This window comes from Rhamphochromis longiceps, linkage group LG5 (genome assembly GCF_057381845.1).
Source record: "Rhamphochromis longiceps isolate RC_006_pf linkage group LG5, R_longiceps_female_GT1.1, whole genome shotgun sequence".
NCBI lineage: Eukaryota > Metazoa > Chordata > Actinopteri > Cichliformes > Cichlidae > Rhamphochromis > Rhamphochromis longiceps.
In genome coordinates, this window is record NC_140561.1 from 5,362,548 (window position 1) to 5,389,125 (window position 26,578).

The window sequence follows — 26,578 nt, forward strand, 5'->3', positions numbered from 1 at the left end:
CAATAATGTGCCACTAACACTCGAGTATCTACAAATGCTGAATGAGGATAAAATGAGGCGACATACAGTCTGAATGACTGCAGTTTTTTTATACTAACTGGATAGAGGTCTGTATTCATGTTGGATAATTCCACTCTATTCGGCTTAGGAAGTTTCCCTGCAATGTCAATATGAATAATATTATAAAAGGAGAATTTCAGCAACAACAGAGCACCAAGGACCTGCATTGGTAAACAAACACTTAAAATGCACCAGAATAAAATCATAATACAAATTCAGTGTGTAGCAGGAAAGCAAAACATATTCTTGTATTCATTAATCACCTCGTGAATTATTCCTAGTAACTAATAACTTTCTTACTTTATATACCTCTTGCATGTCCTCTGAGGACAGGAACCTTGCAGGGTGCAGCACGAGCAAAGGTTGAAGCACAGAATACGCAACTCCCACAATAGAAAATCTGGAGGCTAAACTTGAACAGAACACAGTTCACATAGAATCTGCCATTCATCACAGGGTCAGTAAGTCCGTTTGTGAAGGTGGGATCATAATAATATTCTGACCAAGGAGAATTTGTTTTAGACAGGAGTAGAGATCAGGAAGAGGTTGATTAATTTTACTGGGTTAAAATGTTTGTGTGAATAAATGTGAGGTGCACAGTGATGAACTGAGAATTTACAAAAGTAAAAGTAATACAAAGGAACAAAAGCAAAACTGAGGAGACGTTTTCTCTATGATGTGTGTGTGTGTGTGTGTGTGTGTGTGTGTGTGTGTGTGTGTGTGTGTGTGTGTGTGTGTGTGTGTGTGTGTGTGTGTGTGTGTGTATTGATTATTGGTTGCTTCTCAAGCTATAGTGTATGGTGAATAATAGCTATGTACATCAGCAGTATGTAAACAAAGATAATTAGCTTTTGAGGAGACCATACAGATGAAATTGCCAGTCAAACCAGTAGAAAAATATTCTACTTTATCCCCTTGGGGTTAGAGTGCTATAAAATTTAAATATAAGGACGTAAAGGTAAGTCATTGAATGTTGGCGTCAGTATGAATGTTCCCTCACAAAGTGAATTTTCTTCTCTGCAGAACTTTAACTCCGAGAACCCAAACTGTGTTGGCATTGAAGGTGTACTAGAGGCTTACTTTCAGAGCCTGCGAACTGTTCAGCTGTATGGTCCAACCAACTTTGCTCCTGTCATCAACCAAGTGGCTCGGTGAGAGACAAAGCTTTACTCACACACATTCTCTCATTGTAAGACAGAAATATCTTCTCATGCAGGAATACTTTTTACATTCAAACTCACCCAAAGGGCCCATAATAACTTCATATTCAAGTCAATTAAGTTTTATTTATAGCCAAGTTACAACAGTCACCCCGAGGCACTTTACACGAGTATATATATCTTAGTAAGGCAAAGATCCTACAATAACAGAGAGAAAACCCCAACAATCAACACTCTATAGTCAACTGTTAGGGGTATTATAACTAAGTGGACACGATTGGAAATGACACTAATTCAGCCATGAAGTGGAAGGCCACACAGCGGGGATCAGTGGATGCTGAGGCGCTAACTTCCTGCAGAGCCAATCGGTACAGACCTCTAAACTTCATGTGTCTCCATGGAATCGAGCAGCCAAGCAGCTTCATTTGGGCCTTACATCACCATGGGCAATGAGAAGTGTCAGATGCAGTGGTGTTAAGCACACCGCCACTGGACTCTAGAGCAGTGGAGATGTGTTCTACGGAGTGATCAATCACGCTTTTCTGTGTGGCAATCCGAAGGTATCAGCTGCATGCTAGTTTTGCTAAGTTTTCATGCTTTGTGGTTAAGACTTCTCAGCCTGCTCAGTGGATTAACTGTAGTTCTGCCTATTGTAGATCCCTCACTCTGGTCTCCAGCCTGCTGACCACAGGGGAAGGACACATCTTTCTGTTGCCTGTTGTCACTGCTCAAATATTTATTTACAATTAAAGTTCTTTTAATTGTAGTTTGATAAGTTTATATATTAGCTTATTTACAAATCATAATAGTTTTCATAAAGAGACAAGAACAATGTTATAGAGCTTTTTCTGACAGGTACTTGGATCTGTGATAAACAACAACCCAAATGCTGATTATCAACTACATCCTATACTTATATACTTGTATGTACATTCTATAATAATGAACTTTTACTGAAGTAAAAACAAATAAACAAATGTTTTGAATTAAAATAAACTCTATATAAATGTTTAGTCATTAAAGTGTACAGCACAGCTGGAACTAATTCACTATAATTAAAATCGAACCATAATTTATTAGTTAACTTATATTTTAAATTTTGCCTTATAGGGTTAGAGATTTAAATGGAGTTCATGGTGAAATATTTGCCTTTGTATAGTTTATCTTTTGATGAATAAATTAAAAAAAATAGCTTTTAAAGAGTGAAAGATTTGTGCAACACGTAACTTGTTTACCAATTCAATTATAGCTGTAATTTCTACGGCTCATTGATGGATGTACCGATTTATCACCGGCTTCACTTTTATACAAAAAAAAATCTTAAAAGCTGAAGGATTCTGAGGCCCCTTTTGAAGCATTTCCATCCACTCATGGTACGTGCCGTTACATGTGTTTGTCTCTGAGCAACAGACTAAGCAACTTTATGCTGGCAGGTTTAAATGTCTGTATTTTGACTAAAGTTATAATTGCTAGATCCCGATGCACACTTCCATTCCTGATCCCCATTATGCTTTTCTCTCTTTTTTGAGAAATAAATAGTTGTTTCTTATTATCAGTGGAAGAGCTTCCAATATGGACATTTAGAATCTTTATAGAGGGTTTTTACGTCCACATGAGAGATAACTGAAATAAGTGAAAACAGATTAGGACTCGCATTAGGACACAGATGACACCAGGAGTATTGGGACTTGTCAGACTTAGTGAGCCGTGATGAATCGATTTCATCAGGAGTGCCTGAGTGGATAATATAATTTGAGGAAAGAGGTTTTGCTCATTTGGATTTTTTCCATTGTATCTTAATAACTGGCTACATTAATAAACTCCACACAGTAGTTACATTAATTTAATTTATTCGTGCGTATTTTGTGAAACTCAAATAAATTTTTCTCCTTTTGATGCCTAAACGTAACTGTAAGAAAGTGAAACTGAAAAGTAACTTTAAAGAAGGATAAAATGTAAGTAAACACTGTATTTATAGCAACAAACTAAAAAAAAATCCGCACCACAAGCTAAAACAATAATGGCACTACATGAGCATTTTTGGCAGTTAGGTGATAGCAATACCAGCAAACAGAAAAAAATAACAATTAAAAAAATATATACAGGCATTACACGTTTTTCCTTCAGTGGGAAATTGTGTTTGGCGTGCACACTATACGGACAAAAGTCAAATCATCTTAAATTCAGCAGTTTTCAGTTGCATTACCACAGGAATAGAATAGAATAGAGTAGAATAGAATAGCCCTTCATTGCCATTATACATGAACAATAAAATTATGGGTGCTCCACACGAAATGTACAGGACATCAGGAAAAAATAACAAACAGAAGAGATTTATACATTCAAGAGGAAATATACAAACTAGAGGAACATGTACAAAACAAGAGAAAGGCACAGAGAGCAAAGTGCTTGGAAGGCCTTGGTCTGAGTATAGAGCCTGTATGTGAGTGACCTGAGTGATGAGGGTTACATGGCTCAGATTGGTGAGGTGGGTGGGCAGGGATGGGGTGTGGGGGATAAATTCAAGCACCAAACATTTGTGAAAGAACAGATTGCTCCAAAGAACTCACCAAATTCTTGCATGGTACCTTAATGAGATGACAACTCTGCAACACACTGTACAATTTGTTCCCTCCTAGACATTCCATGATCAGCTGTACGTGTACCTGGCATTATTGGAGTGGAAGCATTTATCAACCACAAAATGGCAAACCACAAAGTGTTGCAGATGGGCATTAGTATTAGCATAGAAATTGTGACCAGGAGCTTCATGGCGTAAATTTTCATGTCTGAGTAGCTTCTGTAGATACAATATGTAGGTGGCCTACTTTTCTTCAATAACTGTACCTAATTAAGATTTTTATTTTGTCTTTCCATTTAACTGTTAATACAGTTTTCTCATGAAATATTTAAGGCCTATGTGTCAGACACTGTGATTTTTATTGTTTTTCAACATCCTCTGAACAACTGCGTATCCGCATTATCCTCCCCCTTAATCCTGCATCATAGTCTACCAGATCATTTAGGAACAAATTGGATTTTGAAACTTTTCTACAGCAAAACTACAGCTCGTGTTATGTTTTTAATGGATTGTGGTTGTTTATTGCCCACTATTGTATTTTTAGTCCTCATATAAAGCAATCATATCCTGTCCCAGTTAAGTGTGATTGTGGTTGCATAATCAAATGAGTATAGCAGTACTGTTAAGCTGTGAGATTCAAAACTGCCAACCGTTTAGAAAAAGAACAGAAAATGCATTCTCTCTTTTAATCTCACTTCCTGTACTCACACGTTCTTTTTCATTTGCACTTTTTCTTTGATGCATTCTTTTACTTCTGTCTTCTCTATTTGTTCTTTGTCTTCCTCACTCTCCCATCTGTTTCCATTTCTTTTTGCTGCTATCTATTATTTACTGCAGTTCAAAAAAATCACCGTGCTCTTTTCCCTCCCTTTCTAGTGCTTGCTCATGCTGCTCCTCCTCTGTGTCCTCATCTTCCATCACCTCTTCACCCACTACTTCTTCATTGTTATCTATGTGGGAGGTTAAGAATAGTGATGAAGACAGAGAGCAGAGGAGGAACATTAATGGTGTAATCCATATGTACATAACTACTTATAGTCACACACAGTTGCTCTTATTAGAACAACAGTGTTATTATTGCAGGCAATGAATGATACGCTAAACATGAGGGTTTTTTATTTTATTCAGCTAAGTGGTATATATCAAAGGGTTAAATAAAGTTATATAAACTGCTTTTGAAGAAACATTTGCCTTGCTCTCTATAACTCCTTAGTTTAAAAGAGCAGGGAACAGCTAGTGACTGAATGGACAGATGGAAGGACGAATTAGTGGATTAATCGATTTATGGATGGACATGCAAAGGGACTTCTCCGAGGGTGACTGACACCAGGACTACATCCATCGCTGCAATGAAGGCTGCCTGCTTCCCCGCTTGGATCAGCTAAGGCCAGGTTTCGACCAGGCCAGGTCGATCCCTGCTCAAAGGAGGAAAGTCAGTAGGCCCCAGCCTGTTCCTGCACCATGAATAGGATCCTTTAAGGGCTGTTTTGCCCAAGGGTTAGGTATGGTATTTCATCTGGTAGCTCCTCATATGACTTAGTCCTCTGAGTATCCTGTAAATCCACTCACACTGAGCGTCCTGTGAACCCCAAGCTGGTTAGCCATAAGCTATCTGAACCGGCCAGCCCAGAGACTTTGTTCCTGGTTTCTGCGCTGGCAGAGTGGTTTTAATATCTTGAGTCTGAGGTGATGCTGCGCCATTGTGTCCAGTGTGCCACGGCCCCAGCCCAGGGTGCCTGTGTGCCCTGCATATCCCGAGCCTCTAGTGTCTTCAGAGGGTGCCAAAGTGTTTGAGCTTGAGCCAAAGTGTCCCAAGCTGCTTGAGCCGTTAGATCTTGTTTTACCCAAGATGGCCTCCCTTTATCTTTGGTCTGCGGACTTATTTTGTTTTCACCGCCTTTGTTCCATCTCAGCCTCCAGCCAGGCCTCTACAGGCATACTGCTTTCACAGTTGGCCTTCTTGAGCTTGTGCTTGGCCACTCCTCAGCGGCTGGTTCCCTGCCCTGCTTCACCAATACCCGCACTCTACCTAGTCTCGAGAGTGAACCCATCTGCTCTGCCTTTTTCATCGCTGCCAGACTCCCACCAAGTACCAGAGATCTTCATGTCTGTTGTTGCCACCCCCCTGCCAAGCCTCCTAAGAGGCCCCTTCTCCACTGCCAATGTCAACGACAGTCACCTGCCAAGCAAATAAAGGGTACTGTCATCTCCACAAATGCCAGCTGCTTGACAAGCCTTTGGAGGCACTCCATCACCTCTTCTGGCCTTGAGTCCAACCTATGGAGGGTCTTCACTGCATTCACCAGAAGATCTTTGTTCCTTCCCTCACAGGAAACTGCATGCTTTTGCAGAGCACAGGAGGTGCAGACAGAAAGTGAAACTTAGAGTGTGTGACGTGCTGTGGAAATATATATATATAAAACCATGCTGGCTGCTGCTGCTTTCAGACCTGAGCTTCAATTCAATTCAATTCAATTCAATTTTATTTATATAGCGCCAAATCACAACAAAAGTCGCCTCAAGGCGCTTCATAGATACAGAGAAAAACCCAACAATCATATGACCCCCCTATGAGCAAGCACTTTGGCGACAGTGGGAAGGAAAAACTCCATTTTAACAGGAAGAAACCTCCGGCAGAACCAGGCTCAGGGAGGGGCGGGGCCATCTGCTGTGACCTGTTGGGGTGAGAGAAGGAAGACAGGATAAAAGACATGCTGTGGAAGAGAGACAGAGATTAATAACAGATATGATTCAATGCAGAGAGGTCTATTAACACATAGTGAGTGAGAAAGGTGACTGGAAAGGAAAAACTCAATGCATCATGGGAATCCCCCGGCAGCCTACGTCTATTGCAGCATAACTAAGGGAGGATTCAGGGTCACCTGGTCCAGCCCTAACTATATGCTTTAGCAAAAAGGAAAGTTTGAAGCCTAATCTTAAAAGTAGAGATAGTGTCTGTCTCCCGAATCCAAACTGGAAGCTGGTTCCACAGAAGAGGGGCCTGAAAACTGAAGGCTCTGCCTCCCATTCTACTTTTAAATACTCTAGGAACAACAAGTAGGCCTGCAGAGCGAGAGCGAAGTGCTCTAATAGGGTGATATGGTACTACAAGGTCATTAAGATAAGATGGGGCCTGATTATTTAAGACCTTGTATGTGAGGAGCAGGATTTTGAATTCAATTCTGGATTTAACAGGAAGCCAATGAAGGGAAGCCAAAACAGGAGAAATATGCTCTCTCTTTCTAGTCCCTGTCAGTACTCTTGCTGCAGCATTTTGGATTAGCTGAAGGCTTTTCAGGGAGTTTTTTGGACATCCTGATAATAATGAGTTACAGTCGTCCAGCCTGGAAGTAATAAATGCATGAACTAGTTTTTCAGCGTCACTCTGAGACAGGATATTTCTAACTTTAGAGATGTTGCGCAAATGGAAGAACGCAGTCTTACATATTTGTTTAATATGTGCATTGAAGGACATGTCCTGGTCAAAAATGACTCCAAGGTTCCTCACAGTGTTACTGGAGGCCAAGGTAATGCCATCCAGAGTAAGAATCTGGTTAGATACCATATTTCTAGGCTTTTCAGGGCCGAGTACAATAACCTCAGTTTGATCTGAATTAAGAAGCAGAAAGTTAGCGGCCATCCAGGTCTTTATGTCTTTAAGACATTCCTGCAGTTTAACTAATTGGTGTGTGTTATCTGGCTTCATGGACAGATAGAGCTGGGTGTCATCTGCACAGCAGTGTAAATGTATGTTATGTCTTCTAATGATGCTGCCTAAGGGAAGCATGTATAATGTAAACAGAATTGGCCCTAGCACTGAACCCTGTGGAGTCTATTAGATAGATATGATACAAACCACTGTAGCACAGTACCTGTAATACCTACAGCATGTTCTAATCGCTCTAATAGGATATTATGGTCGACAGTATCGAATGCTGCACTAAGGTCTAGCAGGACAAGCACAGAGATGAGTCCACTGTCAGAGGCCATAAGAAGATCATTTGTAACCTTCACTAAAGCTGTTTCTGTGCTGTGCTGAGCTCTGAAACCTGACTAAAACTCTTCAAATAAACCTCTGCAGATGATCTGTTAGCTGTTTGACAACTACTCTTTCAAGGATGTTTGATATAAAGGAAGGTTGGAGATTGGCCTATAATTAGCTAAGACTGCTGGGTCTAGAGATGCTTTTTGAGTAAAGGTTTAACTACAGCCAGCTTGAAGGCCTGTGGTACATAGCCGATTATTAGAGACAGGTTGATCATATTTAAGATCGAAGAATTAATTAATGGCAGGACTTCTTTGAGCAGTTTTGTAGGAATGGGGTCTAAAAGACACGTTGATGGTTTGGAGGAAGTAATTATTGAAGTTAACTCAGAAAGATCAATTGGAGAAAAAGAGTCTAACTTAACATCAATGGTACTAAGAGTAGCTGTAGATAATATTACATCTGTGGGATGATTACTGGTAATTTTTCCTCTAATGATTAAAATTTTATTTGTGAAGAAGTTCATGAAGTCATTACTAGTTGACGTTAAAGGGATGGTTGGCTCACAAGAGCTCTGACTGTTTGTCAGCCTGGCTACAGTGCTGAAGAGAAACCTGGGGGTTATTCTTATTTTCTTCAATCAGTGATGAATAGTAAGATGTTCTGGCTTTGCGGAGGGCTTTCTTATAAAGCAGCAAACTATTTCTCCAGGCTAAATGATGATCCTCTAAATTTGTGACACGCCATTTCCTCTCCAGATTTGAGAATTATACCACGGAGTCAGGTACTTCTGATTAGAGACCTTAGTTTTCACAGGAGCTACAGTATCCAGAGTCGTACGTAGTGAGGAGGTGAAATTATTAACAAGATAATCGACCTCTGTTGGAGCAGCGTTCAGATAGCTGCTCTGCTCTGTGTTGGTACAGGGCATTGAAGATGATAACAGTGGGTGGATTATATTCTTAAACTTAGTTACAGCGCTTTCAGAAAGACATCTACTGTGATAAAGTCTACTCTCCACCGCTGTGTAATCAATTATTGTAAATGTAAATGTTATCAGGAAATGATCAGACAGGAGAGGGTTTTCAGGAAACACTGTTAAATGTTCAGTTTCTATGCCATATGTTAAAACAAGATCTAGAGTGTGATTAAAGTGGTGGGTGGGTTCTTTTACATTTTGAGAGAAACCAATTGAGTCTAATAACAGACTAAATGCCATGTTGAGGCTGTCATTTTTAGCATCTACATGGATGTTAAAATCACCCACAATGTCTTTGTGTGCTCGGTCGCCGTTCCCGGAAATGTAAAATAAAGATCATTTTTCGAATTTTGACCACTCTGAGCCCAGTCTTTTTCGGCTGCCAAAAGAATGCAAAGGACTAAATTGAATACCCCCCTGCTCTGTGTCCAGGCCAACCTCCGAGTTCCTCCTCTAGGTTGACACCCTGAACTGTCCTACTCTGCTCAGGAGCTGGGCTGACTACCTCAGTTGTCATTTATTGTTTGTTGGCCTTTCCTGCTCCCTGTTTTTGGTCATGTTTATGGTTCTTTGTCACTGGGCCGGTGACCCTGTGTTTTATGTTATTATTAATCTTTGATTTCAACATGGTTTTTCACTGTTAGTGTTTTGGTTTCTGTTTTGTATTTCTAGCTCCCTAAGTTCTCTAGTATTTCTTGGGTTTTGTTCCTGTGCCCCTCATATTTAGTGTAGGTTTAGTTCTCTCCATGTTTATTTTCTTGTTCCACAGTCAGTCGTGTCTCATGTCACTCCTGTCCATGCGCTCCGTGTTCACTCTGTTCAGTCTCAAGTCCGTGCCTCTGTGCCTGTCCCATGTTTCCTGTTTTACTTTGATAGCAATACTTTGATAGTTCCTGTGTTCAGTGTTTTGAGTTTTGCTTTTCCCCTGTCTGGTTACGTCTGATTAGTCCCAGCTGTGTTTCCACTTGTTACCCACCCTCTCGTTATCCTACCTGTGTATTTTAGTCCTCAGTCTTCCCCTTCCTCTGCCCTGTTATACCCTCTCATTGCTGTGTGCTACTTTCCTGGTTTAACTTGGTAAACTCCTAGTCTCCAGCTTCTTCGTTCTTCCTTCTCTGTTTCCAAGTTTAGTCTCCTAGTTTCTAGTTATTATGTTCTGTTTCCTGTATTTTGACATACATTAAAAGCTGCCTCTTTTAGTTCATCCCTCTGTGTTCTGAGTCTTGCGTTTGGGTCCAATCTCCTGCTTGCCACACAATAAACATGACATTTTTGTTAAACTTGGTCTTGGTATCCTGCATTTCGAGTCCTCATCCCACACACTCCACATTATGAGATCCTAAATCTTAGTATTCAGGGGACAAAAGAGTAACAATTCTAACAGATACATAAATTATATAGACTGATGATCTATAATATAAATCTTTTGTACTGAAGGATGCAGGTACAGTTTAATGCTTTGAAGCTTCTGAAACCTATGTCATCACCAAGATAACATAGACTTCAGGAGCAAAACAGCGAGACATAGTAGTGACAGAATCCTTAAAGATATACGGAAGAAATGGCAATGAAAACAAAGTCAAGAATTGAGAATTGGAGAATAACTTCAGGTCTTCCTGACATTATCTTGTTCTCAGGTTTCATTGTTTTACCTGTTTACACACTTTATTCCACAGAGACAGAAAAGGAAAAAGCAGGGCTGCAAGCAGAAGTTAAGAGCGAGAACCAGAAAAAACTAAATCAATGGATGTTAAGACAAGAGGACATAAAGAGAGGGATGCAGCAGACAGGCACACTCTGATGATCCATCATGGCTGAACGCAATCCCAGCAGTGACAGGGTTTAGAACAGGACTCCCCGGAGTCTAGACACTGGTGTTGGTGAGGATGCAGCCTGAGGTTTGGATGGAGCTCTGAGGCGATATGGAGATGGGGAGAAGGTGGGCTGCATGAATGAGAGTCTAAAAGGGAGAATGGCAGAGAGCACAGATTTAAACCAATCAAGGTGGAGGCTGATTGGCTCAAAGAAGCCAGACAGGATGATGACTGTTCTAGAGTCATGATGCCAATGTGGAGATTGACTGTGTGGGAAAGTGGTAGTGATGCAGATGAGTGAGCTTCATAGATGAAAAATATTATTTGAAAAAATAAATGGGTAGCTTAAACAATGAGTTCTTGATCTCAGCTTGTCAGACACTGATCGTTGGTGTTTATATTTTAAGGCACTGGGAACGCTTTAAGGGTCACTTTTTAATATGCTGGGAAGTGTTCCACATCAGCATAATGCAGTTTCAGGAAGCATTATATGATGTGAAAGAGAGGCATGTTGTGCATTAAGATAGAACTTCATCTTTTTGCACACTGTCTAGAAAATTGTTTCCCAACAATAATTTTTTGTTGTTGACTTTTGGGGCCATATTAACAAACTTTCTAAAAGTCTAAGCTCTAAGTTAGTCCCAAACTTTTTACTCTGGTGACGCTGTATGAGTCGTTCTTTTAAAAGGTGTGAATATTTAATAAAAGTATATTATAGTGATGCTGGGTATAAAATGGGCAGTGTGTTATCAGCATTTCTCAGGCAAAAAAAATAGTGGAAGGACAAAACAGGAAAACTAGTCAACAACTTTTTCCTTCAAGTGAGAAAATTGGATATTTGCATTTTGCAGACTTGAGATAATTCACAATCATCTTTTTAAGAAAAGATTCCTCACTGAAGCATATTTTATGTATATTCTGGTGCTTAAACAAAAAGCTCTACAAAAATTCCCCAAAGTTTAAATGATGCCAAGTTAATAAAATACTAAGATGTTTTTGGTGCCTTTCATTAAAGATGCTTTTGTTGAAGCATACTCCTGTGTTAACACTAGACACATTAACCCTCTAAGTTTTCATCAGTGACAACCCAAACCGTAGGCCCAAACCCTAGTCCTAGGTTTTGGAGAAAAGCAAAAGCTCATCTTTTGAGAAAATGAAAATAATTTGTGTGCAAGTTGGAAGTTTTTTCTTATTATTTCAAGTTTTGACAGTCTTGTATGCAAACTAAAATCATGTATTCTGTTAGTATAAGTTTAGAGTTGGAGTCATCCTCAGTGATGACTTTGACCTCAGAGGGTTAACATTTTGGTGAGTTTAAAGTCATGATTTTATGTGACGTAATGCTATGGGAAAATATAACTTTAAGAAAATATCCTGCTGAGTCTTGTCAATCAGAAGATTAAAAAAATGTAACTGAAACACATGTTTTTCCTAAAAAGTCATTTTGGCTTGTCTCCAAAACATAAGGATTCCAGGCTAGAGTCGGGGCTGTGACGATTTAGACCTCAGAGGGTTAAAAAAGGCTACTTTTACTAAATTAAAAAACTAAATTAAGTAAGTACATTTATAAACCATATGAATACCCATTTACACATACTAGCCTACTGTGTAAGTGGGTCTGTCATCTCAAATGTTTTGTATGCTGGATGTAAAAAAAACAATGGAGGTGGATGGAATTTTTATTTATTTATTTATTTATTTATTTATTTATTTATTTATTTTCAGAATTTTAAGGAAGAAAAGTCAGAGTTTTTTCTCTCAGAATTCTGACTTTTTTTTTCTTAGAATTTCAGAATTTTTATATTATTCTCAGAATTATCAGAAAAAAAATCTGAATTCTGACAAAATAATTTCAGAAATCTGACATTCCCAGATTGGAGGAGAATTAGTTACACTGAAAAACAATGGGGGAGATCTTTTTTTCCCCAGAATTCCAGAAAATCATCGGAATTCTGAGATTAATGTCAGAAATTCTACAAAAAGGATTATGGCCACTATAAAAAAACAAAAAACAAAAATGTGGGGGGCTTGGAATCTTTTTTTTTTTTTTATAAAGACTGTGGTTTCAGTCACTTTTTGGTTTGGGTTAGACCCTTCCTTCCCACATCCTATCACAATATTAAACAAATAAGGAGGTAAAATGTTTTCCCTTCTTCACTGACCACCTCCTGTGCAATAAAGATATTACTGCAGAGTATATCTGGCTGTGGTCTCAAATTTTGTATTTAGACTATCACGGGACTTCCGCTAGAGCAGGGCTGCCCAATCCCAGTCCTCGAGAGCTACTATCCTGCAGCTTTTAGATGCATCCCTACTCCAACACAGCTGAATCAAATGGTTTGATTACCTCTTCAGCATGCCATCATGTTTGGCAAAGGCCTGATAACAAGCCATTCATTTGATTCGGGTGTGTGGGAACAAGGATGCATCTAAAAGCTGCAGGACAGTAGTTCTCGAGGACCAGGATTGGGCACCCCTGCGCTAGAGTATATCATACTAATGTCTATATTTATTTAAGTCACTTCAGCAATTTTCCGATCGACTGCAGTTTCACTCATTTGATTAAAAGAACTTGGTTGGATACTGCTGTTTCATGCTTGGATCACTTTTTCACACAGATATTGAACACAGCACACCTGCAGTACTTAATACCACCACATCAGTGATGTATGATAACATACCAAAGTGCATATCTATGTACACAAATAAATCATAAGACCCAAAACATGTTAGACATACGTGCACAAATGCAGGAACTTTCAAAGTTTGATCTCACACACTTTAGTCACCTGAAGTATCATACTTCTGAGCAGGTACTTTGCAACTGAGAGCAAAAAAACCAGAGAAAGTTACATCTGATTTTGCATTTCCTTCAAAGCCTCTATTGGTGATCAGCCATAGTTGAACATGCCCATATCCCATGCACATAAAACAATATTATCTGTTGGTTATTTTAACCAAAGCAACAGTTTTGCTCAGGCATGTGTGCATGGAACATGTTCGGGGCCTAACATTTGCATGTTTGTGTGTTTTATGCTGTAAGGAGTGCTGCAGAAGTGACTGATGGCTCACAGTACTTTGTGCTGCTGATGATCACAGACGGCGTCATCTCAGACATGGCTCAGACTAAAGAGGCAGTTGTCAATGTGAGTATACATAGCACACTACACACAGAACATTTAATTGAATGTAGAGGCAGCACATCAGTGGGATCCACATCAACCCAAGACAGGTGATATGATGTGTAAAGTCTTGTATAATAGCATATACTGTGATGAACGCATCTATCAAGTCTGAAAAGTGTTTGTTAGTAAGAAAGTGCCTGCTTTTTCAGAAGTCCTTTAGATTTAAAATGGCCTGGCCTGTATTTGTATAGTGCTTTACTAGTCCCTAAGGACCCCAAAGCGCTTCACACATCCAGTCATCCACACATTCACACACTGGTGATGGTAAGCTACATTGTAGCCACAGCCACCCTGACAGAAGCTAGGCTGCCGGACACTGGTGCCACCGGGCCCTCGGACCACCCTCTGACCACCACCAGTAGGCAACGGGTGAAGTGTCTCGCCCAAGGACACAACGACCGAGACTGTCCAAGCCAGGGCTCGAACCGGCAACCTTCCGATTACAAGGCGAACTCCCAACTCTTGAGCCCGGCTCAATCGTGGCTCAAATATGAACAGAAATTTTAAAAAATGGGGGGAAAAAGAAGAGGAGGAAAAAGTCAGAAGTTGATTACCTCATGTAGACTTACCAGTCACAGCTGTAAGCGCTGACATAAACAAAGTCAGGCTTGCCTCAAATCACACTTGGAGGAGTACATGTGGAGTACCAGAGGCCTGAGAGCTTCAGGGTTCTGCACAGTATCTTTGCTGTTCCCAGGACTGTGCTCTTCTGGACAGAGATCTCGGATGTCATTCCTGAGATATGCTGGAGCCACTTGCCCAGGTCACTGCCTTGTTTACCACAAGCACCACTTTTGCCTTCACCCTCCATATCTTCTTGAGCTCCTCTCTCAGCCTTTGGTATTTCTTGAGTTTCTCGTTTTCCTTCTTCTTCTTTTTGCTATCATTTGGTATAGATAGATCTATTACTACACCTGTCTTCCTCTGCTTGTCCACCACTTCTCTTTCCGGTTGGTTGGACATTACTAGTTTGTCCGTCTGTATTTGGAAGTCCCACGGGATCTTATTCGGTCATTCCCAACCATCCTGGGGCACATATCCCATTATCACTTCAGGACTTCCAGGCTATGCTCGGCACTGATGTTTTTGCTGTTATGTGCTGGATTGTCTCAGAGGCATCTTTACACAGCCTGCACCTGGGGTCTTACCTGGTGTGATAGACCCCAGCCTCTATGGACCTTGTGCTCAGAGCTTGTTCTTGTGCTGCTATGATCAGTGCCTCTGTGCTGTCTTTCAATCCAACTTTGTCCAACCACTGGTAGGACTTCTAGATGTCAGCCACTTCCTCTATCTGATCACACAGTTTTTTTTTATTGGTATGTGTATGTGTCTAAATTATTAGGGATCAACTAGGTAGTTAGTTTAACCGTTGCCATGACTAGCATGCAATGTAGAGAATCTCAAAGTTGTACTGATCAATATTAAAACGAATAATAACGGAAATATGGAATGTAAGTATTCTCTGTGTTACCCCAGGCAGACTGGCTTTTTGTGAAGTTAATGGAAGAGAACAGATGGCTGGATGGATGGAAAATATTTTGATTTACACATACTGTGGTTAACTACCAAGTGTCTGATCGACAAAATGTGTTTGTATTGGACTTAAATTAGATGCTACTGCAGAAGTAAGAGAAACAGGCAGAGACAAAGACTGGTACTAATTCCATAATGTTCTGGAAAAAAAAACCCACAACTGAAGTTCAGTCAAACTGTATCAGGTAAAGCTAGCTTTTCACTGGTATGCCATTCTGTATATTGCTGCATTACTGTGTAAAACTGTCTTTCAAGGAGTGGGGGAACTGTAATCTGTCTCGTATTCATTCTATGCTCCTTCCACAGGCAGCCTCTCTGCCAATGTCTGTCATCATAGTAGGAGTGGGCCCTGCTGAGTTTGATGGTAAGTACTTGTGTGTGACATGGAAGAGGGGATGTGCTGAGTACTTTCACGCTGACAGATACATGTCAGAGACGTCATTATTTGTTTCACAAATACAATCGAGCATCTGTTTCTTTGCTGTGCTCCATTATGTAGCACTGTTAAAACCAACTGTTAAAACCAACCTTGCAGGAGCAAAGAACATTCCAGCCTATATAGTTTGTATTCCAGGGCACAAACCTCATTGGTTCCTACTTACAGTATATGTCTGTAATATCATTCAGTTCTCCACATGGTTTAATCATTTAAAATGGAGCTGTAGTAACCCACAGAAAATGTCAGCCTCAGTACATCCAAGGAGATAAAAATGTCCCAGTGGAAAACCCAACCTATTTAAAATGAATACCAAATACAAACCGGCATGAAAAGTCAAATGGCTCCAGGACATTACAAGAAATAATTAAATTTGGGCTCTTGAGAGAAAAAAAAATTACAGACATGTGGTTCCAAACGAGATCAGAGATTTTCCTTATTTCCTCCTTTTCCTCCTGTTCCTCATGTTCTTAAATGTTTTTGGTTAATCACGGCGGAGCATTTCCTGAAGAAAATGTCCTGTGACTGCTGTAAAGCTGACTGAAGCAAATAGAAATGTGTGTGTGTGTGTGTGTGTGTGTGTGTGTGTGTGTGTGTGTGTGTGTGTGTGTGTGTGTGTGTGTGTGTGTGTGTGTGTGTGTGTGTGCGCTTCACATAGCAGGTTCACATTTTTTATTTTTGGTCTTGGACAAAGCCTCACAGACATCCGTCCAGAACTTTTGTATTTTGGGACAGGACCAAAACAAGGTGGCCTCTGCCAATTTACATCTTTCGCACGTTGGGTCAATCAGAGGATACATCTTTGCCAATTTCGATTTGCTGAGATGGACCCTATGCACTATTTTAAACTGCAGAAGGCAATGTCTTGCACACATGGAGGACGAGTGAATATTACTTAAAACATTGCCCCAGTCTGCTTCAGCAGGATCGCTTAATTGCAGACATAGAAGAAGAACCCAGGCGCAAAATCAGAACAAGTATTGATGATATGGCCTTTTTCTTAGCTGGGTTAAAACACATAATGTCATCCATTACATCATTAGGGGTTTATTTGGGAACCCTGGGATAGAGCCTGAAAGAAAGTGTCGTATTTGTAGATACCTAAAAAAACGAGAGGGGGGTAAGTTGTATTTATTAGTCAGCTGTTCAAATAAGGCAAACGATCTTTTAAAGATCTCAGCCCTCGCCTCTGCTAGCCCTGAAATGTGGCATCAGACATTGAAGGGGAAAAAACATAGTTGGAAGCTACTGGGCTGCCTAAGCACATCTTCAGAAGATTAAAATGTTTTCTAAACTGAAAGCAAATCTGGATAATATTATTAACTACAGGATTCTCAATTGTCAGGCTTTTGGGTAACGGGATAGATGCACCTACGACAGACAATAGCAAGAAAGAACCAGAAGAGAGCTTCTCCATTTCTACCCATACGGGTCCGCTGCAATCGTGCTGATAGTGCAGCCAGTAGGTCAGACAGCGTAACAGCACAGTAATAATAACAGAAATTCGGTAGAGCCAGGCCTCCGTCTTGCTTTGACTTTTGCAGATGTGTTTTATGCAAACGTGGTTTCTTATTGTTCCAAAGGTATGATGTAATTGCAGAGTCCAATTTCTTAAAATAAGCATTCGGAATGTATATAGGGAGGCTTTGAAACAGATAAAGATATCTGGGTAATACAGACATTTTAACTACATTCACTCTCCCAACTAACGAGAGAGGAAGCGGCGACCATTTTGACAAGTCTTGTTGCATACTGAGGTGTAACTTAGTAAAAATTTCTTTAAAGAGATCACTGAAGTTTTTCATCACAGTTATGCCTAGATAGACAAAACTGTGCGTTGCAGTCTTGAAGGGAACAGTAATGTTCGCTAATGTGGAAAGAGGCATATTTAGAGGCAGTAATTCACTCTTGTGTAGATTCAATTTATAGCCTGACACAAGCCCAAATGTATCAAAAAGTTCAAGAATGTAGGGAATTGTTACCTCAGCCTTGGACACAAACAGCAGGAGATCATCGGCATAGAGAGATTTTTAGTTTTTGCTCAGTGCCATATCGCGAAATGCCTTGAATAACATGACTACTTCATATAGCTATTGCCAACGGCTCAATAGCTAATACAAAAAGGAGGGGGCTGAGGGGGAAACTTCCAAACCCAAATCTTTGCAAGGCCTCAAATAGATATTCCCATTCTACTCGATCGAAAGCCTTCTCCGCATCCATGGAGAGAAGGCATTCGGAAGCAGCTTGGCTGGGGGTGTACATTATATTAAGTAGTCGACGAATACTAAAAAAGGAGTGCCTGTTTTAATAAAACCAGTCTGATCTGAAGAGATTATGTTGGGTAAAACTTTTTCCAATCGGTTGGCCAAAACCTTCGCTAGTATTTTATAGTCTGAATTCAGGAGTGAAATCGGCCTGTAGGATCCACATTCCAAAGGGTTTTTATCTTTTTTGGGAAGATACAGGCTTATACAGGCTTGATTTAGGCTATCAGGCAAAACACCTTTCAATTCTTTATTTATTTGTCACATGTAGTTATAACTAGTACAACACACAGTGAAATGTTTTTTCCGGCTAAAAAGTACTCCCCCCCCGACTGTGCATCTTACTAAACTTATAATAAAAAATATCTATATAAAAGTATAAAAATGTATAATATCGTGCAAAATATTACGCTGTAATAGTTAAGAGCTATAGTGTACGTATTTACATAAATACAGATGTATATGATAAAATACAAATAAAAATAAGGATAAAACTCAAAGGAAAATTATATACTGTGTATGGAATTGTCCATCATGTTGTCCGATTTGTGTTTTGATTGAGGAGTCTCACTGTTTGTGGGTAAAAACTCCTCCTGAACCTTTCAGTTCTTGTTTTCAGGCTACAGAGGCGTTTCCCTGACCTCAGTGGCCTGAACAGTTTGTAAGCGGGATGGCTGGAGTCGTTAGTGATCCTGATGGCCCGGGATCTGCACCTTTCAGCGTAGATGTCCTGCAGTGTTGGTAAAGATGTTCCCATAGTGCGTTCAGCTGTGCGCACGACCCTCTGCAGGGCTTTCTGTTGCTGTACTGTGCAGTTCCCGTACCACACCGTGATGTTATTACACAGGATGCTCTCAATGACCCCGGTGTAGAATCTCCTCTGGATGTTCTTGGAGATCTTAAACCTCTTTAAACGCCTCAGATGATAGAGGCGCTGTCTGCCTTTGCTGATGAGGAAGTCCGTATGTGTGTTCCAATTAAGGTCCTCTTTGATATAAACACAGAGGTATTTAAAATTAGAGACTTTCTCCACAGGGTTTCCATTGATCTGAATTGGGGTGTGAGTTTTCTCGCCTCTCTGTCTCCTAAAATCAATCACCATCTCCTTTGTTTTGCTGATATTCATGGAGAGGTGGTTTGCCACACACCACTTTGCTAATCTGTCCACCTCGCTTCGGTAGGCCCTCTCGTCATTCCCGGAGATGAGTCCTACCACCACTGTGTCGTCAGCGAACTTCACAATGGAGTTAGTGGGGTATCTGGCCGTGCAGTCCGCGGTGTAGAGGGAATAAAGAAGAGGGCTAAGCACACATCCCTGGGGGGCCCCTATGTTCAGTGAAAGGGTATGAGAGTACACATCCCCTATTCTCACCGACTGTGGTCTCGCAGTCAAAAAGCTGTGAATCCACCTGCACAAGGATGTGCTGAATCCCAGATCCCGGAGCTTATCCGTAAGGATGTGGGGCACTATGGTGTTGAACGCTGAGCTGTAGTCTATAAACAGCATTCTCACATAGTTTCCACGTCCCTCATCTAGATGGCTCAGTGTGGTGTGCAGGACCTGTGCTACAGCATCTCCAGTGGATCTATTTGTCCGGTATGCAAACTGCAATGAGTCCAAGTCGGGAGGGAGGAAAGAACTAATAAAGGGTTTCATGAGCCTTTCAAAACATTTCATCACTACAGATGTTAGGGCCACTGGGCGATAATCATTTAGGCTGGCTGGGCGGGTGTTCTTAGGGATCGGAACAATCACTGATGTTTTAAAGCAGGTGGGGACTACCTGCTGGGCCAGGGAGGCATTGAAGATGCTGGTGAAAACTGTGGTCAGCTGATCTGCACATACTCTTAGCACACGTCCCGGTATGCTATCTGGTCCCGCTGCCTTCCTGCAGTTGGTTGCCCTCAGAGCTCTCCTCACGTCATGCTCAGAGAGTATCAGTGGTGCTGGTTCAGCAGCGGGGGCGGGTGCAGGGCTCTGAGATTGAAACTGAGGCGCCTCAAAACGCACAAAAAAAGCATTGAGTTCGTCAGCTAATTCCGGTTTCGTACATCTCACAGTGCTGGGTTTATAATCTGTGATTGTTCGTAGCCCGCCCCATATACGTCGGGAGTCGCCATATTGGAAATGCGACTCCACCTTTGGCAAGAGAGTCAGTATATAACGTCGCTAACACAGGGGCTAGTTTTCCAGCAAAGGCGGCATAAAACTCGTTCGGTAAGCCATCAGGGCCTGGTGATCGGTGAGACTGTAATGATTTTATTGCTGTTATGCTCTCCTGCTGCTGCAGAGGTGCATCCAGGGTGGAAACCTCGTCTGGGGACAATGTTGGAATCTTTAGGTCTCTAAAAGAATCAGAGAGGAGGTTAGAATCATTGGTATTATCGGAGCTACACAACTTATAATAATAATGCTGATAAGCATCATTTATCCCCTGTTGATCTGTAACAGTTCCACCATCTCGGGTTGCGACCCCATTAATAGTTTGCCTGGCTCTTGCACATTTCAACTGTCTTGCTAGAATCTCTCCCGCCTTATCTCCGTGCTCATAGGTATCACTGCGGTTCTTTAACAATAAATATTCTATAGAATGTGAGGCGAGCACATCATATTCTGCACCCAGTTTCAAACGTTCTTTATATAAATTTGGTGAGGGGTTCTGAGAATTCCTATTATCCAAGTCTGATATTTGCTTTTCCAAATCCTTTAGTTTAGAAGTAGAAGTGCGTTTCATATTGGCTGTAAACGATATAACCTGGCCGCGAAGATAAGCCTTAAGAGCCTCCCAGACCGACGAGATGGAAATATCTGAGTTAAATTAAATTCCAAAAAGTAGGTAATTTGATCTGAAATAAACTCTATAAAGTTTTCATCACTTAACAAAAGAGAGTTTAGGAGACTCCATACCGGGTATATGCAGTGTCAATATTAAGGGTACATGGTCAGATATTACAATAGGCTGATAATCACATGACTTAACAAGAGAGGTAAAAAAAATAGTCAATTCTACTGTAGGTTTGATGAGCATTTGAAAAAAAGGAATATTGTCTGTCTTGTGGGTGTAAAAAACGCCAAATGTCCAAGATGCCGTAGGTTGAAAAAAAGGACTGTAAATAAGAAGCTGTCGAGTATCCAGTTCTTACAGATGATCAGTAGGACGCGTGAAAAAAAAATTGGGGCATATATATTTGCTAATGTAACATTAATAATAAAAATTGATCTGGTTACTATAACGTATCCGTTTGAATCAGCCAGAGTCGAACAGGGGGTAAAAGGAACCCTTTTATTAAAAACCAATATATTGACCAATATCGCTACACCTCTTCCCTTTGTAAAATGTGAGTGCTGCCCCACCCAACTACATTTTAAACGAGTATTATCTGACATTTTAGGATGGGTTTCTTGAATAAAGGCTATATCAGCACCCATATTTTTCAAGTGAGTGAGAACCTTCTTTCTTTTAATAGGATGGTTCAGGCCTTTAACATTCCAGGTCACTAAGTCAATAGAGGTAACCATTGAAAATATATCAAAGGTTTTAGCTGGTTGCTCAGACGAGAAACATAAAGCACTTGGTTCTTAACTTGGACAGTCGAACACAGAAACCCTCCCAGAAACCCCCTGAACCCCCAGGTGACACTAGCTGTCAGAACAAACAGCACACCTACCCAATCCAACTGAAAAACATCCATAACTATCCTACCTAAAGCTCCTTAAGCCTGCATAGTATAAAGGTTGGAATAAGACCCACCAGGTGTACACCGGTGAAGTCCACAATTCAAAATATGTGCAAATAATTGCACTGTCACGCCAAAAAAATAATAAAGAAAAAGAAATGAAGTTAAATGTCTGAAAATCAACATAGGAATCATGACAATGCCATAACAGTCGTCCAAAGTAGTCCCGTGTTCCACGTGCCTCAAAACAGTTCAGTCTTCCATGGAGTCTTGCACAAACCTTTCGGCCTCAGCCACAGAGCCAAATGTGAGGCGTACACCATCCGTTTTAACAATGCGTAGTCGCACCGGGTATAGCAGTGATGGTTTCTGGCTCACCACCTCAGGGCTGTAGTCTTCATAGACCCGGAATGGTTTATCCATATACTTCGGGTCGTTCCTCCTCCTAGCCTCTCGTATTAGCAGCTCCTTGTTTTGGTAGCGGTGAAAACAGACAATGACGGGTCTGCCTCCAGGGGCCGGTTTGGGGGCCGAAATACGGTGTGCATGATCCAGTTCGGGGGGAGAGGGGAAAATGTCTCTCCCAAAAATGTCTTGCAACAACTGTGAGAAAAACTTAGAGGGATGTGGACCCTCAATCCCTTCCTCCAGGCCAATAAGGCGAGCATTGCAGCGTCTGTTTCTCGACTCAATGTCCGATAGCTTAGCCTTCAGCTTTTCATTAGCGACCCGTAGTGTCTCACAGGTATCCTCCACTTTAGCAAGGCGGTGGTCGAGCGTTTCGGCGCTTTCCTCCAAAGATTCTATGGTTGTCCGATGCCTTCTGTAGTCCGTCCAGCTTTTTATTCACGTCATCAAAAAAGCTGACTTTTAGCTCCGCCAGTAAAGCCAAACAGTGCTCCGCTAGCAGTGCTGTTATGTCGGCTTTGCTAACATTCGCAGGAACGCTAGCAGCCACGCATTCGGTTGTTTTGCCATTCGACTTCACAGGTTTAGGCGACATGACAGGGCATCAAATGTTCCGACGGCTACACCAAATCACCAAGATATTTGCCTCAAAAGATAAGTTAGGTGGGCTCGTTCAAATAACTAAAAGTTGCGGGAGCTAAGGGAAAGTGTGACTACCCCATGCTCGTCAAAACCGGAAGTCTAAAATATATCCAATACCTCTGTTAATTATATTCAATATTACTGGTCATAAAGCTTTAGTATCATGTTGACGTAAAGACAGTGGGATATAATCACAAGCCAATGCCACTAAGGTTGGTGTTGATGTTAACTCTACACCCAGTGTTTCTGTTCCTGACATTGCCACTATGTAGTTTAACTTACGTCTTGATATTTTCACATTTCAAAAAATAAATAACTAAGTAGTTTCAGGAGCTGCAGCTGCAGATGATGTGAGGCAGAGACCCAAATGCCGATGACGCAGGAGAACAGTTAACAAAAGACGAGCCATTCAGTAAGGCTGAAACAAAACAAGGAAAGCCAAAAGAACCAGAGGACTTAAACTGGGAAACACTTTATTCATTTAAAAAACTAAATAAATACAATTTTTAAAAAGCAATAAAACCTGAGTAACAACCAAGAAACTGGAAGATAAGCTGAGACACCAACAAGGGACAAGGGGAGACGGAGATAATATATACACTACGGGTGATTAGGGAAGTGGAAACACATGGGAACACAGCAGGAACAAATTAGGCATAACAAGAAAGGGGAAGCAAAACTGAACACAATGCACATGAGATGAGGCCTGACAAAATAAAACAGGAAGTTGCAGGAGCACCGAGACTCACCGAGCTTGACACCAAGACGGGGAGACAGAGAGGATGAAACAGAGTCGTCTCCAAAAAATGCACCGTGTACTAGCAGACACTGACGTGATGGCAATCGCCACAGCAGCTCCATCAGATGCTTAAGGATGTTGCTATAAAACTTCATTGATGGCATAGTTTCTTTGTGAAGCAGTTCATGATATAGAACTCCACGAATACTTTAAATATTTCTGAATGCCTCGTCTGAAAATTGCTCAAATGTAGCTAGAAAGCCAGCTTTCATTGCCAGAAAGGATTGCTGTTTGTTATCTGTGAAACCACACAATGTTCCAATCTATTCATGTGGAGATGGCTGAGAAGATTACCTTAATTGGGATATCAGCTAAACGTAGATCTGGTTTTTGGTGGGCCAGAACTCTTACAACAAAGTTTGTCAAAGTTTCTCTTCTAGGCTACATATCCCCATTGTACTCACAACTACTTTAATTTTCCATTTTCCGATAAATAAGATTCTAATCAGCCATCAAAATGTGCTCATTTTCTACTGATTGTATGAGTGGCATTATGTTAAATGTTTGCAGTTCTCCAAATCCCAGGTTGGTATCAGACCTCTCCATCTGACTGCCAACACACAGAGCAGTTCCTTTTTTCAAACATTTCTGCAAATGCACAATTAACTAGCAAGCGGGAACAGCAAGCCTTTAATTAAATTACTGAGGGTTTTTTCTTCTTTCACTGAATGTTCAAGAAACAATTTGTTCCCACTTGTGTTTTGTTTTTATCACTTCTGTTAATCCTGATAATATTGTGCTTGTAATTAAGAGATTGATTAAATCTTTGTACAAATGAATCAGAATCAACAGACTTGATGGCCAAGTGCCAATAAATAAATCATATGTTTATCTACTTTGGAGCATGTTTTTAAAGCTAATCCTTATTTCTTTTTAAAGAGCCTTAAGGCAACTGTGTGTGATTTGCTGCTATATAAATAAAATAAATAAATGAATAAAACTGAATTGAATTGAATCAAAAGGTTTTTGGTGACAAATTTCTGTTGTTATGACATCATTGATCAAATTGTTATTATATTTACTCTTCTGACACTGTCACTGCATCTGCCAGGACTTGTGCAATCAGTAGAAAATTACTGCATTTCTCAAAGATGATTAAGCATTTAACACATCAGAAAATGGAAAACACCAGAATCAGGCTTGGTGCATTGTTTTGGCATTAGACTCTGTACTTGAGTAGATAACGAATCCATGTGCTCTTCCTCTGTGACATCCTAGAAATATACTTAACATAATATTACGTTAATGGCGAAAGAGGCCTGTCGTCTTATGCTCACCACCTGACCTATAAAGCGTCAGTGTCTTTTTAACACGCGATTTAAATTATGTTCTTTGGTGAGGGAAGGGAAAGGCAAAAATGATTTAAGCTGAACAAACACTGAGCCCTCATAGGGACCTATTAATCTGTGCTGAGCGTTTGGGTCAAGGGTGAATACTTGTGTGTGACATAAGAAGCATAATTAAAGCAAAAGTCAGACAGCGAGAGCAGCAGTCTGCAATTTAACTGAATTCTGTGGCAAAAAAGTTTATTTCACTTGACAGAAAAAAAACCACAAGAGACTCGAGGAAATTAAAGAGATCTTCACTGCTGTGTTTGAATCATCTTTAATAATCCTGTGACAATCCCTCTTCCTAAACAACCAAATCCCACGTGCTGACTTTTTTTTTTAAATTGGTCAACATGGTGCATTTTTCCACCGATAGGAAAGAGGTGGCTTTTTTCTTTCTTTACCGTTTTCGCGCTGTCCTTAGAAAACGCTTTTAAAAAAAAACATACACAGACAAAAAAACAAAACAAAAACATGACGACAGTATTTAGAAAAATGCATGGCTTATATATATTATCATAACTCTGATTTACTGGCCTGTAATTAAAATTAAAAAAATTTAAAGTCCAAACTTTCAATGTGGGCTGAAATAGAGACTCAGCATGGCTGCACCTTAAATCAGTCATGTGATCTGGAGGTGCACCGTGCCCGTGGACCCCAGAGGGTTCATAACACTCACCTTCCTTTCACCTTCCTTTCATTTCCATAGTGTAACATCCAACCACCTGTGCGAAATCTGAAATTCCCATGGTGTTGTTCAAAATGTGCTCTGGCACAATCATAAGCATCGCTTGCTACTGAAAACAAGAAAAAAGCCGGTCCTGCTATGAGCTGAACCATTTGTTAATGGTGGAGGTGGGAAAACTATGCAGTATTTTCAGTTTTAGCATTTATATTTACTGTTGACTGTAACTACGCTCAAAGTGTTAATGCTATCTTATAACAACACTGTCATATGCAAAACTGGGGTGGCACTTGGGGTGGCAAGGGATTATTATAGGGTTGCACTGGCCACCCCATGCCACCATTCTAGATCTGCCCCTGCTACTCGACCAGATGTACCAATTAAGTTTAACATCCAGGCATCCATGAAAACACAATTTATTAAATTTAACAGAGCTAGAAGTTAGCAGGAAGTTAGCACGCTGGTTTCGCTAGTTACCTAAACATGATATAGCATGTTCTGACTGAGAACATACAGCTCTTCTATCACTTCCAATGTAAATGAAGACAGAAAACTACACAACAGTGACATTTGTAGGGTTACTGAAGTTGGGCTATCTGGTATATAATTCTATGCTGCGTAATCGCTAGCGACACAGCTATGTTAGCATAACATAAACTCAGTGAAGCTGGAGGATCAAAGCTAACTTTTTTTCACTTGATAAAAGTTCCCGATGTTTTTTGACAAATGCAATTGCATGGAAAAGAAAAAAAAAAAAAAGAAGAAAAAGAAAAAGAAAGAAAAGAGAAAAGAAAAGAAGAGGAAAAAAGAAAAAAAAATAATCCTGTGACACTTCTTCTGTCAGTGGCATTCTGGGCTCAACAAAACAGTCTGCAGGTTCTGTCACTCAGCACGCAGAGCTTCATGGTGTGCACTTGATTTATCTTCTGTGATGCTTGAAAAGCTTCAAAAGCAGGCACACGCTCAGAAAAGAGGATAAATCAAATACTCCGCTTGTAATTTTTGTGCTACAAAAATGTATTCAGCTGCAATTCTACTCAG

At 40.5% G+C, this 26,578-nt stretch overlaps 2 protein-coding genes across 2 annotated transcripts in view; one reads left to right on the forward strand and one right to left on the reverse strand.

The window, feature by feature from the left end:
• Nucleotides 1-26,578, reverse strand: part of LOC146669067 (uncharacterized) — a 576,742-nt gene that overhangs the window by 496,020 nt on the left and 54,144 nt on the right. The gene's annotated exons all lie outside the window — the stretch shown is intronic.
• The window catches only part of LOC146669081 (copine-9-like), a 217,505-nt gene that overhangs the window by 178,092 nt on the left and 12,835 nt on the right, over nt 1-26,578 (forward strand). Inside the window, exons 17-19 of the mRNA XM_085405516.1 lie at nt 1,084-1,211; nt 13,623-13,725; nt 15,604-15,661. Of these exons, the coding sequence (XP_085261642.1) occupies nt 1,084-1,211; nt 13,623-13,725; nt 15,604-15,661 (289 nt within the window). The remainder of the gene's footprint in view (nt 1-1,083; nt 1,212-13,622; nt 13,726-15,603; nt 15,662-26,578) is intronic.